General features: G+C 30.8%; 1 protein-coding gene across 1 annotated transcript in view; it reads left to right on the top strand.

The window, feature by feature from the left end:
- The window catches only part of LOC100572243, a 76,677-nt gene that overhangs the window by 44,922 nt on the left and 16,054 nt on the right, over positions 1-15,701 (top strand). Inside the window, exon 2 of the mRNA XM_003243308.4 lies at positions 6,769-6,872. Within this exon, the coding sequence (XP_003243356.1) occupies positions 6,769-6,872 (104 nt within the window). The remainder of the gene's footprint in view (positions 1-6,768; positions 6,873-15,701) is intronic.

The raw sequence follows: 15,701 nt of genomic DNA, 5'->3' as shown, positions 1-15,701 counted from the left end.
AACACATCGTCATGTACCTAAATAAATTCCATAAATATCAAACATCGGCAATGATAATGTCAGCAATCTCTACTCACGCGGCAATCGTATATGTATAATGATATAATACATTGCGCCTGCTACACGTCATCTGTTTATTTTTCTTGATTTTAAATTGATTTCTTTTTTCATACAATTTCCTATTCGTCATTGCCTTAGTTTGCGCGACTCGTTGTTATTTATTATCATATAACGCATAGATATGTAGATAGGTAAACGCAAACCTATGATATTATATTGGTAGGTACAGCACGACTGAGACGATTCCGCTGCCAGCGCCACTATAATCTTATTATGACGGTCCGCCGCGCGGTGGTCGTGCGCCTAATTGAAACGATCCGAACGTCACGCGTCATAAACTTCGTTTATTGCTTAAATATTGTTATTATTATCATAATATCTCTTACCGGGTGGAACCGTGGTATAATAGGCATACACACCGCGGTTGGTCGTCGCGCGGGTAACAAACGATTGACCGTATAAACGTCATTAATTAATTGATATCCCACTGGCGTGCGTCTCCGGCTCTCCGCGTGCCGCAGTTGTTGTCGCGACTCGACTCCGGTGCGGTTCACCCCCGTAGGTAAGTATACTGTGCGGTATAACGTGACTGGTATATGGTCATAAAAATATATATATAATAACATAAGCATCTAGCTAATCCGTGTATCATAGTATACAGGGTGTGTCTTGACGGGTTCGGTCTGGTATACATTCCCAGACTACTTAACATTCTATTTTACCTACTTATATAAAGGCATTGCGGGAACTGAGCTTTGAAAACCTCATGCCCGGCACTCGAACACGGCAATAGCAGGTTTAAAATTGGACTCCATGGTGTTATGCTTATACATATATAGGTAAATGTATGTGACTGGCGATTGGTGACAATGCACGGTGACAATACGACGGGAATGGTTAATGATTTCACTTTTAAAATATTTACCTGAAGCAAAGTTTGTAATTATAATTATTTCGAAATATGGTAAATCGAACAATATTTAAAATGTGACCCTCGGACTAATAATTTTCAAAAAATAATAGTTAGAAAACAAATCATCGGCTGGAGCAAACATGGCGTGACACCCTGTACCAGCAAGTCCCAGTACAATACAAACGGGTTACAGCGGGGTACGTTTGCGTGTCCACGTGCCGACCGGCGGAAAACAACTTGATAAACGCGCACTCCGTGCATATAATAACAATAATGATGACGATAATAATAATAATACAATATGGACATAATTTTATTACCGTTGTGATATATTGTAGGTACGTTTGTACGCCGGCAGTATACGCGTGTATAATATAAATTAATTATCGACGATTTATTAACGCGACTGTTTAGACGTTTTTTTCTCCCTTCCCTATACCTACGCGTGGGGTGGCCCGAACGACTACAGTGTTTATACTTACTCATCACACTGACGTAATATTAAAATAATATCCGAGCTTCGTGGACCGTGGTAAACGAAACCACGTAAATAACATATTAATATTATAATTCAATATTATTGTATATTACTATATCATACGCGTAAGAGTGATATAAAGGGTTAGCCGCGCCGATTAAAAGACGAACCGAAGGCGTTTCGTTATTTACCAATTTTATACATAACGTATTGTTTCTTGTTGTCATGATCAAATCTCATTAGCCACAGGTGATCGAAAATTTCTGATCGGAGAAAAGTTAGGATTACTAAACGCCTCGTTTGTTCTTCCCGCCCCCCGGATCTTGCGTGGTAGGCATATATCGTATATTATAGACAAGGCGGGCTGTAATCGTGTTACACTTGTTACAGTTTCTTTTTTAATTCGATCTGTTATTTATAGTCTATATGTATATAACATATATTAAGCCATGTATAGTTCAGTTTAGACTTGGTATTTTAAAGTTTTATATTTCGAACATTTCAATGAAAACCTTGTATTCTTCCCCACCAGTCCCAAACAGTTTATGGAAATATATTGGATGTTTTCAGTGGAAAATGTACGACATTTTGTTTTTTTTGGCACGCTGATACACAGTGTAATTTAATTCAATATAGTTTAAAAGGTAAAGGAAACTACAACATTGGCAATGGAAAATATTTTCATAATAGGTTCATTCGACGTACTTATAACTAAATGGTCCTGAGGGCCGTTTGTAAGAAAAAATATTCACTGCACCTAACATAAAACCGTGAGTTATCAACAATTTGTAATAATTGTTATCATATATAGATCTAAATAATCTATTAGTGTACCTAATAATTTTCTTTGTACCAAAGGATCTACATCCTTCACATATAATGTATACAGGGATAATACATTTTTACTAAAAAATGTATTTGATCTTTAAAAAGATGTCATCAGTTCTGAATCTCAAAATAGCCTACATTATTTTAAATATACAAGTATATTGAATAAATACGTTTTATTTACATAAAATTATGTTCAAACCTATCAGTCATACATATAAGGACGATAATCATAACTATACCTACATAACTATTATGTATTATCATTTATCTGTGTAACTTGAAATATTATGAGCTTAATTTATTTTGAAGAATTTATTGCTAATAATGAATAAGTAATAACCTATATTTCGATGGATGTACTGAGAATTAAATATTTGGTTTATCTTCTATATTAGTATATACCTCTTTTTTGTGGCTTACCAAAAAATAATTTGAGTATAACGAGAAGTTAAATGATTTATTTTATAGTCTTAGATATATGTATTATGTATATATCATTAAAAATGGTTGTAAAACATATGCAATGCGCATCGTATTGTATTTTAAAATAAATTAATACGTTTGAATACAGAATGACCCATAAATTAATTCAAACTTAAAACGATTGTTTATATTGCATAGATTTGGCTAATTTTTTAAAATGTTATATTGGTACAGACTCAATGCAAATATTTAAAATAATGCATGAGAAGAAATTATTTTTCTTTTAAAAGAGGATGCATTGTACAATATTACATTATTAAAATACTCTTAACTCTACTACTAATTATTGAAATATCGTAAAAATAAACGTAAAAACACGGATAATATTCTTACCTTTAAATTCTATAATAGGTCAATTCACTCTTAGTATTAAAGCTACATAATCGGTTCTGTCGAACACAATTATTTTGGTGTGTGTATGCTGTATGTTTGTAAAACGGACTATGGAGACAACATATTCAGGTGTGGTGTCTTCTTAAGATTTAAGTAAAAGTAGGTGAGGTACGAAAGAGAATCATATAGTTATATATTATTTTACTTACAACGTAATGTTTTACTAATTAAATATAAGAACGTTTTTATGTATTGTAAAAACTATTTTAATGTATTATAATATACTATATAGTATCGTAACATGTTTCCTTCGAAGTAAACATTTTGATTCTAGCTAAATAGAATGAATTTTATTGATGCTTTTAATTTTCTTAATCACTTATTTGTAAAATATTTAACAAACTCATGGCCCACTGGACATTAAGATAGGTATCTAAGCTGTTCTCTAAAAGCCTTTTTTCTACTCATGCGTTTCTTAAGTATAGAATTTTACATAACATATCTTTTTTTTTATACACAAAATAGTTGTTGGTGGGGAGGTTTTCTACGTTTTCTACGCAATGAAACCTAAAATACATCGTATAATACCTACCTAATTATATAAATGTATATTGTGAACAAGGACGAGTTTAACAAATGTTGATGCACATGCGTGTGTGTGTGTATGCACGCTATCAGCGTATGTGTAAAATATATGTGTGGTGCTTTTAAAAATATAATTTTAATGATATAATATAATCACCATATTATAGTTTGTTCAGACTGAAAAATGAAGCATACTTTAGAATCATTAGTCATAATTATTATTTCTGATCGGATTTCAACGGATTACCCTCACATAGAACGTGATAATACGATATACCTGTTATTCGTTTGAATTTTCGAATGCTTCCATTTACACACGCACACTGTGACATATTATACTATATATGCTATTATATACGTATGTATACGATGTGTACGTAACTCTATTGTAGTGCGGAATCCGCATCGTCGGGAAAGCGTCGTTTAAAGTCGTTATGACCGGAAATTTTTCAAATAAGGGGAGAACATAACATTATTATTATAAATGGACGCGGTCTTAACGTATCAACTCATCGGGCGGTATTGTGTGAAAATGAAAAACGCGCCGCATTATACACGTTATACACGCATACACGTTATTTGTCAACGGTATAATATTATGTACCCATCGTATTCTTATATATTATTATATTACGTGCTTTGATATAATAATATATAAATCCGTTGGTTCACGGAGAAGTGATTCCGCCCGCCGCTCTGCAAACGCATTTTGGGATAAAGGTCATAAAACGATATGAAGGTAGGTACAATACGAGTACAATGCGTCCGGCAATTTCACTTTTTAGACGCCTCTCTCTATATATAGTAATTTCTATTATTTTCTTGAAAGCCTGTGTAATTCGGTCGTAATCGTAAAATACTCGCACAGGGTGATATCTAAAAAAAAACTAAATAAACACGCGTTTTTGTTCATGGTGACGGGACACACACATAAAGTTTGTTTTTGGATATAAAAATGTAAGCTGCAATGCGTATCTATATAATATAATAATATGTGTGTGGTTTAATCATGGTCAGTGGTCGGTGTGCGGCGGTGCCGGTTTCTATCTATATAATATAATAGCTGGTGTCAATTTGAGTAAAATTCCTGAATCCCACTCGAGATCGGAACAATACTTTGGGGTTCAGATAAGCATAAGTGTTTTATTATTTTCCCTTTAAATTCAAATTTGTGTTAATGAGCTTGGGAGTCACATATAAATATGTTCTCGTACACACACATAAACATATATTATATACATACTGACGAACCGGTTGCCGCACAGGAACCTTATGGTATTATTTTTCTGACCGGCAACTATATTATAATAATATTATATGCATTTAATATTCTAATCGATTTCGAACATAGGCGCCTCCTTTTTACCGACAGTTATTATTATTTTGACTCGGATGCTTTAAATGCAACCGCCAACCGCCCCTTCTATAATAAACGTTTTCGGTTACATCAATGATGATGATAATAATAATAATATTATTATATATTTTTTTATATGGATCGTCGTTAGAAACTTATAAGTAATAACAACAACAACAATAATAATAATAATAATAATAATAATAGTAACTATTCGACTTGTTAGCCTTAACACGGCCTCCTCTCTATAATGGACTCATTTACGTAGTGAAATATGTCTATGAGATTCACGTTACAAGACAGTCAGAAAAATATTTTGCTATAGGTGTAATATGAATATCCGGTTTTAACAACTGCAATATTATATAAAACTATCGAAGGGACTCATTTGGTCATTAAATATTATATAATATGAACGCTTACGATAATCTCAATTATTATGTATTTATTTTAATTTTTTTTTCACACAACAGACAAATTCGAATGGCAAAACATGTGAAAGATGTTTTCGTGTTTTATACATAGCTATGTTATGGGTACATTTATTGTTAAATTTTATTACGTTAAAATAATATATTAACTATGATCTTGAGTTAGTTCGCCTTAAGCTGCCACGAGTTCCTACACACATATTACCTATAAAGAGTGGAGCTTAAAATATGTCTACCATAAAAACATAATATTATTATATATTTTTATATTTTTACTAAAATATTTATACATATTATAAAGGTACAGTTTAGCATTACAATATACGATATTATAGCGAACGGAATGGCATAAACGTCACGGGTTGAATATATAACTTATTACAGCAGTTATATGTATATTTTATTATATTCTATAGGCTATACGACAAAAAAGTATGTATTTTCAGAATATTAGACCCTCAATTTATCAGCGCAATAGCAATTATTATTCGGAAAATACTAATTATTCCAGATTATAAGCTGTCCTATTTATTATGTTATGGAAAAATATTCCAACTAAATAATTTAAGCCAATCACAATTATGGGGAATTGGGAATATATTAAAACCAATCGGCTTATATTTTATTTACTGTGGATTATAATTATATGGTGTTACCATAATGTTGATCACTACGAAAATGTGAACACAATGTAAAAACTTGTGCACTACTTTACCATAATATTGTTATTGTATAGGGTACCTATACCTATATATGTCTATTTATCGTAATTTGGCTCTATTAAAAACGATAGTATAAAAAAAACCACCATGTAATTAAATAGTTAAGATCGATCGACACCTTTAATTAGACAGGAGTAATTCGTGATTAAGTAGGTACCTACGTGATTTAGGTATATTTGAATTTTGATAACATTTACATGTTATGCCGTATCGTCGGAAAAATAATATATATATTTTTTTTGGCGCCACATTATCACAGTATATACAGTTGTCATTATAATGCATATCTGTACCTACCTACATCGTACCGCACTATTTAATCGTCATTCTATATAATCGCTACAATAATTTGTATAATGTAATAAGATCTTTATGCCAAAACTTTTTACTAAACAATGGAACGTGTCACATGTATATAAATAAGTATATATTGGCGCCAGGCGACCAGGTGTTGTACATTCACTAAACTACAATGTAATACACGTATATACATTTTATTTACCACAAATTATACACTTGTATCGTGCATAATATATATATTTATGAGTTTATGAACATTTGATTTTTTTTTTCAGTTATCCTGCAAAGAACTTCGGTGAACATGGGACAGCTAAACATCCAAGGCGTAGCGACGTGTATGTACTTGTGCATGGACGCATGCGGCTTACTTTATGGCTCGGTAAGGCAATCATGCATACTGTAATAATGTGTACCCACAAATTACAATCTACACATTATTATTATTATATATTTACATTATAATAATATTATGATAGCATTTTTCATATAATACCTATGATAATATCAAAACGCGGCCTCGACTTATAAGTAGTGACGCAATCGCGTATTATAATACAATATATAGAAACTTAAATCTTTAAAAACAAAAAAGATGATCGCGGCTCGTAATAATGCGCTTGTTTATCGAACTATCGTTTTTCCTTTGTAATTAAATAACGATGATAAAGCGATATAACATTATAGGTAACGGCTGGTTTAATATCACAACGTGGTAGAACGCGATCGCGCGTGTGCGTGTTTTCTATACATCTTATCGAGCAGCTTTACGGCTTACTTGTGACAATTATGTACTCTGTTATAGTCGCATCATTGCCTGCAGCAGTGATTTTTTTCTCGTAAAAAACACCATATTTTTATAGTTATAAGTACACATTGTAAATACGATGTATATTATATTGTAGGTATACTCAGGGGCGTATTTTCAGTTTTTTTTCGGCTGTGCAAGATTTCAAACAGGCCATTTTTAAATTTCACCAGGCTATATAAATATATAGACATACCGGCTGTGTTCATTATCGTGCTTTTAATTTTTTCCATAGAACATGGACCGTATCAATATTTAACATAAACGGTAAAGAGCAATATTTAAACACAAAAGTTAGTAAATAATTGTTTAGGTACCTACTTACTTTGTCAGTGAGAACTAAAAAGCAATAAGTAATATGCATAAAATGTATACAATTCTCGATCTCGAAGAAGACAAATGCAGAAACAAAAATTAAAGCCCACAATATTATAATTACTTTTATTTATTGTCATTTATATTTTATACTCAAAATTCTCTAAAATAATAATAATTATATTTAAGAAAAATCTATTAGGTACTCAATTTCAATAATATAATAATATATTATATTGTAGCCATCGTTAAAATTTTAAATTTATCATTTTATTACTGTTGTCACTTATCAGTTGCCTATAAGCTACTGTCAACTATACGGTATAATAAAAAACAGTTGTAAACCATGTACTAAGATTCAATCACAAATGTCTATAATATATATTCAATATAATAATTTACCCTTTGGTTCAGTGTGCAGATAACTCATAAGTGATAACCAACGAATGTAGATTATCTCTTATATTTATAGAATATATAGAGTATACCAGATACCTACTACAATAGATTGTAATGTTTATTGTTTTATCAATTATTGATACCACAATATTTTCTTATATTTAATATCCACTGTTAATACAAAAATTAAATTTAAATTTAATCATATATATATATATATAACATAATGGTGCATTATTTTAGCAGGCAAATTATGACTATTTCAAAAGTAAGGGGTACAAAATATAAACACACACCCTAGCTAACACCCTCCTCCCACCCCAAATGAAGTCCCTGATCGTGTACTTAGTCTAAATGTTCCTGTGACGTTTTATTTGTATAATATTTCGTATATTGCAGAATATAATATAGTCTTGACATATATTATGTGGTTATGTAGTGTCAATTTTCCGTGTAATTAATAATAATATGTGAGTAAAACTTTAAACGACATTGTATTTTAGAGCCGATCGATTTTAAGGATTTTTTTTTATTTTGATTGTGATCTCGCTTCTATTTGGTCTTGCGTAAACAAAATATAGGTACTTACCTATTACATAACCTTTGTGTATTCATAAAATATATTATAGTATGTTACACACAATTTAACATATTATATTCGATAATATCGATACTTTCGTGTGGGTCTTTACACGCACAGAAACATATACATTTATAAAATATAATAAAATACTACAATCTGTAACTAGGACGACGTCCGTTCTTAATGTGCTATGTTTATCAGAAATATGCACGTGTATATGACAGCGATTTAACCTACACCATACACAAAACCCTTGTATTTTGTATCTGGTTTATCTTAGCGAACTGTTGTAGAACTTCGTTCCGAATGAAAATCATTATAAATCAAACACAAGAAACATAACGTGTCCAAAAATGTATAATTTGCATTCTGGTTAGGTATAATATTGGGATGCACGTTTTGTAAAAAATAAAATTATATTTGACAGCACGCAACTGGCATATGTATAGAATGTAGTATTTTGACAGATTAAACGTTCCGGATTTTTTTTTTTTATATACCTACTTAATAATTTCATAAAGTTTGAAAGAATTAGTTATATACCTACCTATATATTTTTTTAAATTCATTTAGTTTTAACGCCTACATAGTATTTTGAGATTCGATCGGTGTATATATTATAATTTACAACACATAATATGTTGTCCAATATCTATACGATGTTGACCAAAAATATCAGAATGTGCCATGAGCTATTAAAGTTATTAAAAATTATAAACATTTTAATTTGTGAACGCGTATCAATATATGATATATATATTATTATCATCGTTCCGAGTGTCCAACACAATATACTATATGTGTATACTGTTTATGAGTAGTGTAAACGAACGTCAGTCGTTGTGCTTAAATTTTAAATTGATTGGAATCTTTTTAGTTGAATGAAAAAAAATTGCAACTTTTTAACTGCAAATCAATAATTGTTAAGTATCCAGACTACTCGTTGTCTGTAATTTTAGTTTAATTTAATTTAAATATTTCAATGAACTACCAGACTGGTTTATCGATCATAATATACAGAGTGCGGAGGACAAATTATAATATTTACCTGTTGGAATTTATTGTGCGTGGAGATGTATAATATTATATAATATATATATATATATATATACACTGGCGTTAATAAAATTACGGTGAAAATACTCGGGCATTTATTTAATAGGATATATACGATTTATAATTTGTTCGTATAATTCGAAATTAATATAGGTATACTATTATGGCACAAAATAATCGTTTTGGAAATATGAAAATGTATAATTTACGCATAGAATTAACTGTCTAGGTATATACGAGTAGTATAGTCTGTACCACGCTGTAATAGCAGAATATTTGATAAATATTTATCATGCGTGTTACCTGCATTATTTTCAAACACAGCTCTGTAAATTATTGTTATTATTTGTTCATAATTATTGGTTATTAGTTATTACACGTTATTATTTTATCGTCTAATAATTGCGTCGAAATCACGGCGGTACCTACATAATATTATAACAATCGTAAGAAGTAAGTACCTAGGTATAAAGCGCGTACATTCGTTCGCAATCGATACAACAGCTATTATCGATATTATTTACTAATCATAATTATCGTTTTGGGAGCGGGACATTTTCTCTGTTGATTTCCAATTCAAGAGATTAATCGATTATTCGATTAATCATTTAAAAGGATTTTGATTTACTTTCTAATGATGTATATAAAGTATGAACCCTATAGCCTATAGCTAACCTACGATTGCGTAGGTACAAAAACACCGGTATTAGTTGTAGGTACTATACGTAAATATTAATTGTTCTACAATATCATATTATGTTCCCTGCCTTATTTTAGACAAAATAGTATTGATATATTACAATATTATGAGCTATTCAAGATTATAACGTACAACTAACGAACATTTTAAAAAACGAACAATTTTCTTTGCCGATGCGATACATTCAAACAAAAACAAATAAAAAAAACGCCCACGACATAACGCGCGTGTCTCACCTGTCAGCCTTAAAATAATCATAATAATAATAAAAAAAAATTGTTATCTTTTTAATTATTTTCAACTCATCCGTCACACTGTACACGCATACTTAGTTGCGTAATTTAATTGGGGACAGTTGTTAATCCAAGTGGGGTTATAACGCTATCAATGGGTTAACATATCATCACATATATATGCTGAAACAGAGCAGTGGTGGCTGATGCTGCGACCGATCATTGTTATAATTAGTGATACGCGTACGGACATTGAACTCGGTGAAACAATAATAAGAATCACACACGAAACCGATGTCGCGGTCGTCTCGGTTTCGCCAAACGGAATTTGTGGAAACGCTTCCTGTGCATTGTGCAACGTATATAGTTTATACGTACACGCGTGGCATTATAATATTATTATTATGTCTTAGTATATTTTAGTGGTGTTCATTTTATTATTATATAAACGAACAACGCACTTGTCAAACACATATTATAGTATATTTTGTAATAAATATAATATGTATGTAGTACAGTGTACAATGTAAAATATACATATATACCTATATATATTATATTATATTAATTTTATAATTTTCGTTGACTTATACGCTAGACCGCCGCCGATAGATCGAGAAACCACATTGCGAATATTATTTTCTTTATTGTGTGTGTATAATAATATTATTATGTATACCTGGCAGTTTTGAGTTCATCAATTCCTTCCGTAGGTATACATAATAATATATCCGGCTACAGCTCACCATACACACCGTTATTATGTTACATATTTTTATACTTCAACATATTTTTTTCTTCGGCTTTACGTAAGTACAGCAATTATAAACCACCAATTCATAACAGTTTTTTTTCTTCAATAATGCGGTTACACAAAATCTGATTTTTGTAATTTTTAAATATACTTAATTAAAGATTACCATATAGTTTCAAAATCTTGAGATTTTTTTGTGCTACGTAATGAGGGTTCTGCGGAGATACAGACTTTCAATTAAAATGTTTAATAATTAGTGCAAATGGCCAAGTATAATAAATACTAGATCCAATATTACAACTATTACTATTATATACCTTTGTGAACGTATTATTAAGGACTGTTTTTCAAAAAAATTATGCACTAAATAGATAATATTAAAAAAAGGGGGCTCTCATTCGAAAAACAGAATTTTGTATCACCACAAGTCAATCCTTGAGTACCTTCTTAGACAAATGTCAAGAATTTGAAAAAATGATAGGTACTTTAAATTGGTATATTTACAAGTTCTGAAAATCTAAATTTGAATAATTTCATTATTAAGGGGAAAAAATGGGATGAACTGCATGCACTTGGATCATATTCTATTATAATACGGTATAGGTTAATCTTATAATTTTTACTATAATGATTTATAGAAATCACATCTTACAAAAAGTCATTGTCGAGAACTAGCACGCGCGGAGAGTACAGCACGTGAATATGAATGTATTGGATGTATGTTTTTTTTAAAAAATAATTTCGTCCGTATTTCACCAATCGTTGTTTGGTCATCACAGCTCGATCGTATTGATATTTGCGCTTTATATGCTCGGTGGACACAATTTGCCGCTTTATACATATACAATAATATATACGCTTATCAATGAATTCGGTTTATATAATAAGAACTACACGTTATCTTCCTATCACATTAGATAGGTATTTATTATAAAATGGGTATTATAATATTGTCTACGATGCCGCACGGTCGCCTGTATATACCATAACATTTAATAATAATATATTCATTATACAGGTCCACGTGCTTTAAATCGTTCCGACTGTATATTCTAGTATACAATATATATATAAATGTAATATACACAATAATTGTGACGCACAGCCGTGACAGTGTTATTTATTATTATAATCACAGTTTTTTTTTTTTATTTTATATTTTTTAATTAAAAACGCGTAATCAAAGATGGTAATCAAAATTAATTTTTCCATCACGTACTTCTTTGCTGTTTACCAAATATATAATAATATATGTAGTAATGTACCGATCTAGATTTTCTCAGTGATTCGCTTTTTGTGTTTATACCTATTTCCTAATAGCTATATATTTATTATCAGTCGTATTATACAATATTATTATATTTCGTATAGATATAGGAATCTCTACAATATACATACTAATATAATTTGTCTTCGTTCGTTTGGTACAAAAGAAAAAAATAATGTTTTAATAAGATTTATTTTTAAATAATTTACTACAAGCTTCAATAATAGTATTAAAAAAAAAAAAAAATACACATGACCACGTGATTAAAAAAAAACTCGTTTTACCTAAATTACGGGGACGTCCGTTTACACTTTTCGCTAGTTAGTACACACAGTCCGCGGCTACGTTTATAATATTATTATAGCGCTATAACAGCAATCGCCGCTATATATGGTGAAGGGCACACACGTATTCGTGCATAAATAGTAAATACCTACGAGTGTCCCTAATGTATACGATATCGCATAGTATATAAATATAATATAGTGATAACGTAATAATATTATGTCTGAACAAGGCATAGAAATTCGACACTGTATATTATGTCCGTGGTGAAAAATGAAATCAATTTGCTAAAAAACAAATAAATGGGCAAAACTACGAGCAATATAGCTGACTTTCCGAGCACATAATACCTAATATTATTCGCTCCATCATCTTGTAATCTTGATCGCATGTCGGTAGTAAAATACACGAATATATTGTTGTCCGGTCGGCCGATTTGTATACGTGCCTATGTTGTGAGGCCGTCAATTTCTCACGTCTTTATTATATACACATCCAGAATATTACCCAAACCACCTGGTGATTTACATCCTCCTATCGTCGTCGTCGTATATTTTAGCGTCTCCCAGCTGGACTTATAATTACTTAATAATAATATTATACATAATATAATATTATGTGATATTATTATGTCCTAGGTTTGACCTATTACAACTGTATGACACGTATTATGTTATAACAGTTTAAATGGATATTTTTTTCTATTGAAAAGTTCTACTCGTAATACTAAAGTGTACGAGCATATTATCATATCCTTTTAATTCTTTTTACGCTTTTCCTTTATAGAGCAATAACGTTTTTTTCAACGTAAAATCTACAAATTATTTCACCTGTGTTTAGAATCCTTATTCATTGTTATTAGATGTAATTTATTTGAACATAGAGGTCAACTACTTAATTTTTACAACAAGCAACTGTAATTATTGTTTGTAGAGATAAATACTTGAATTTTTTCTTGTCAAAACACAAGAGATATAGGTACTGATCGACGAATAAGTCGATTCATTTTGTGTATCCAACATTTAAAAATATAGTACCTATATCATGTGCTATATAATATTTTCTACAATTATTATAACTAAATTTGATTGAAATGTATAAGTTTCCTTACAGAAATAAATATTGCCATTTATTGATTGATTCGTACTTGTTATATAGAAATAGAAAATGCATGTGAATAAAAAAGAGAAACTTTAAAATAATACCCCATGCGTGCTGTATGCCTCAATATAAGAAGTAGTTTTGAGAGTAGATTATGAACTCCTTATATAGATTTATATATTAGAACAGTGTAATAAAATAACTGTAAATATAAGTATATGCAAAGAGCATTAAAGCGGCACCCCATTGAAAACCAGAGAAACAATAAGAATGATTGCTTTAAGTCCATGAGTACGTATTACTTACTCAGTATTAAGTCTTACTGTATTAGTAAATAATGATTCTATCATTCGTCATCGTCAACGTGGTAATAAAGACATTAGTGTCATAAGTGGTAACTTTAGCTTAAATTTGGTCGTGTCATATCTTAAATGAATTCAATGAAATAGAATATTATATTGTACCTAATACCTATAAAATAAATTAAATAAAAACAATGAACTATTATTGTTTATGACGTCTGCCTATTTCTGTCCAGTGTTAGTTTTTGTAATTTTTAAACTGCAGGATGCATAGGTACTAAAAATGCTGAAACATTCATTTTTCAGAGACGCTTTTCGTGATGGCCATGTTTCTCTATACACTAATAATAATATATCGTACGTATTTTTTTTATTCCTAAATTTATATTGTCTTCGTATTGTTCCCAGATAGTCAATCGGAACTCGGGGTGGGCGGGCGGAGCCGATCAAAGGCATATAGGCATACCATCCGACCCTATAGGTCTAAATTAAAACGTTTAAAAATCCTGTGGTCCCCGTCCGTTTTACTCCTCTCTTCACCACCCCTAAACAATTTCGTGTTCGCGTGTGTGTGTGTGTGTGTGTGTGTGTGTGTAGCGCCTAATTGAGAGGCTCGGAGTATTATAGTACTAGTATTTATTGCCACCTACAAATATACGGTTCAGTAAAAGCGTATGTCTAACCATAATTTTTACCACCTTGACAGTTATAGGGTGTGCCGACCAAATTAACCGGTATCATATGCATTCGATGTCCGACGGAGTGTTGTTTACGGTTTTTCTTCTCCCTCGGAAAAAAAAATAAAACGTACAACAAAAAACAAAATGTGTATAAATATTGTCCGGAGGGTTTTTATTTTATATTTATTATGTATATAGTTTTTTTTTTTGTTTGTTTAACAAACAGAGTCTTTCACACCAATTTATTACCGCAACAAAAAGAACACGCCGCGGTGGTCGGTGTCTTGTGTTTATATACTTTATCGTTTTCATCCCCCGCGTGATAATATTTCAGGGAGTTAAAAGTAATTTCTTATGTCAACTACTTGTGTCTGCACCTACTGCTGCTACGGGGTAAGATCATCGTTTGGCGGCCGCTAGCTGCAAATATACCATAATATTATTACCATTGTAATGTGAGAAGACCATCGAAATGTACACGCACAAAACAATGTCTGTGCTATAAACAATATATTATACACATGCCTAAAATCATTAGCCACAATGCTCGCGTACTGTTGGAAATAATTACGCGTGACTTTAAAGTTTAAAGTTTAAAACATAACAACGAAGAAACAGACAACAGTGACCAATCATTTTAACTTTTCAATCAAGTATTTTGTTTTGCTTACTTTACATGTCATGATGGTCAATAATCCAAATTGTTATCGGCCGTTGCAGGCTTGATA

This window comes from Acyrthosiphon pisum, chromosome A2, assembly GCF_005508785.2.
Source record: "Acyrthosiphon pisum isolate AL4f chromosome A2, pea_aphid_22Mar2018_4r6ur, whole genome shotgun sequence".
In the NCBI taxonomy this organism is placed as follows: Eukaryota; Metazoa; Arthropoda; class Insecta; order Hemiptera; family Aphididae; genus Acyrthosiphon; species Acyrthosiphon pisum.
This window is presented reverse-complemented; position numbering and strand designations above follow the sequence as displayed.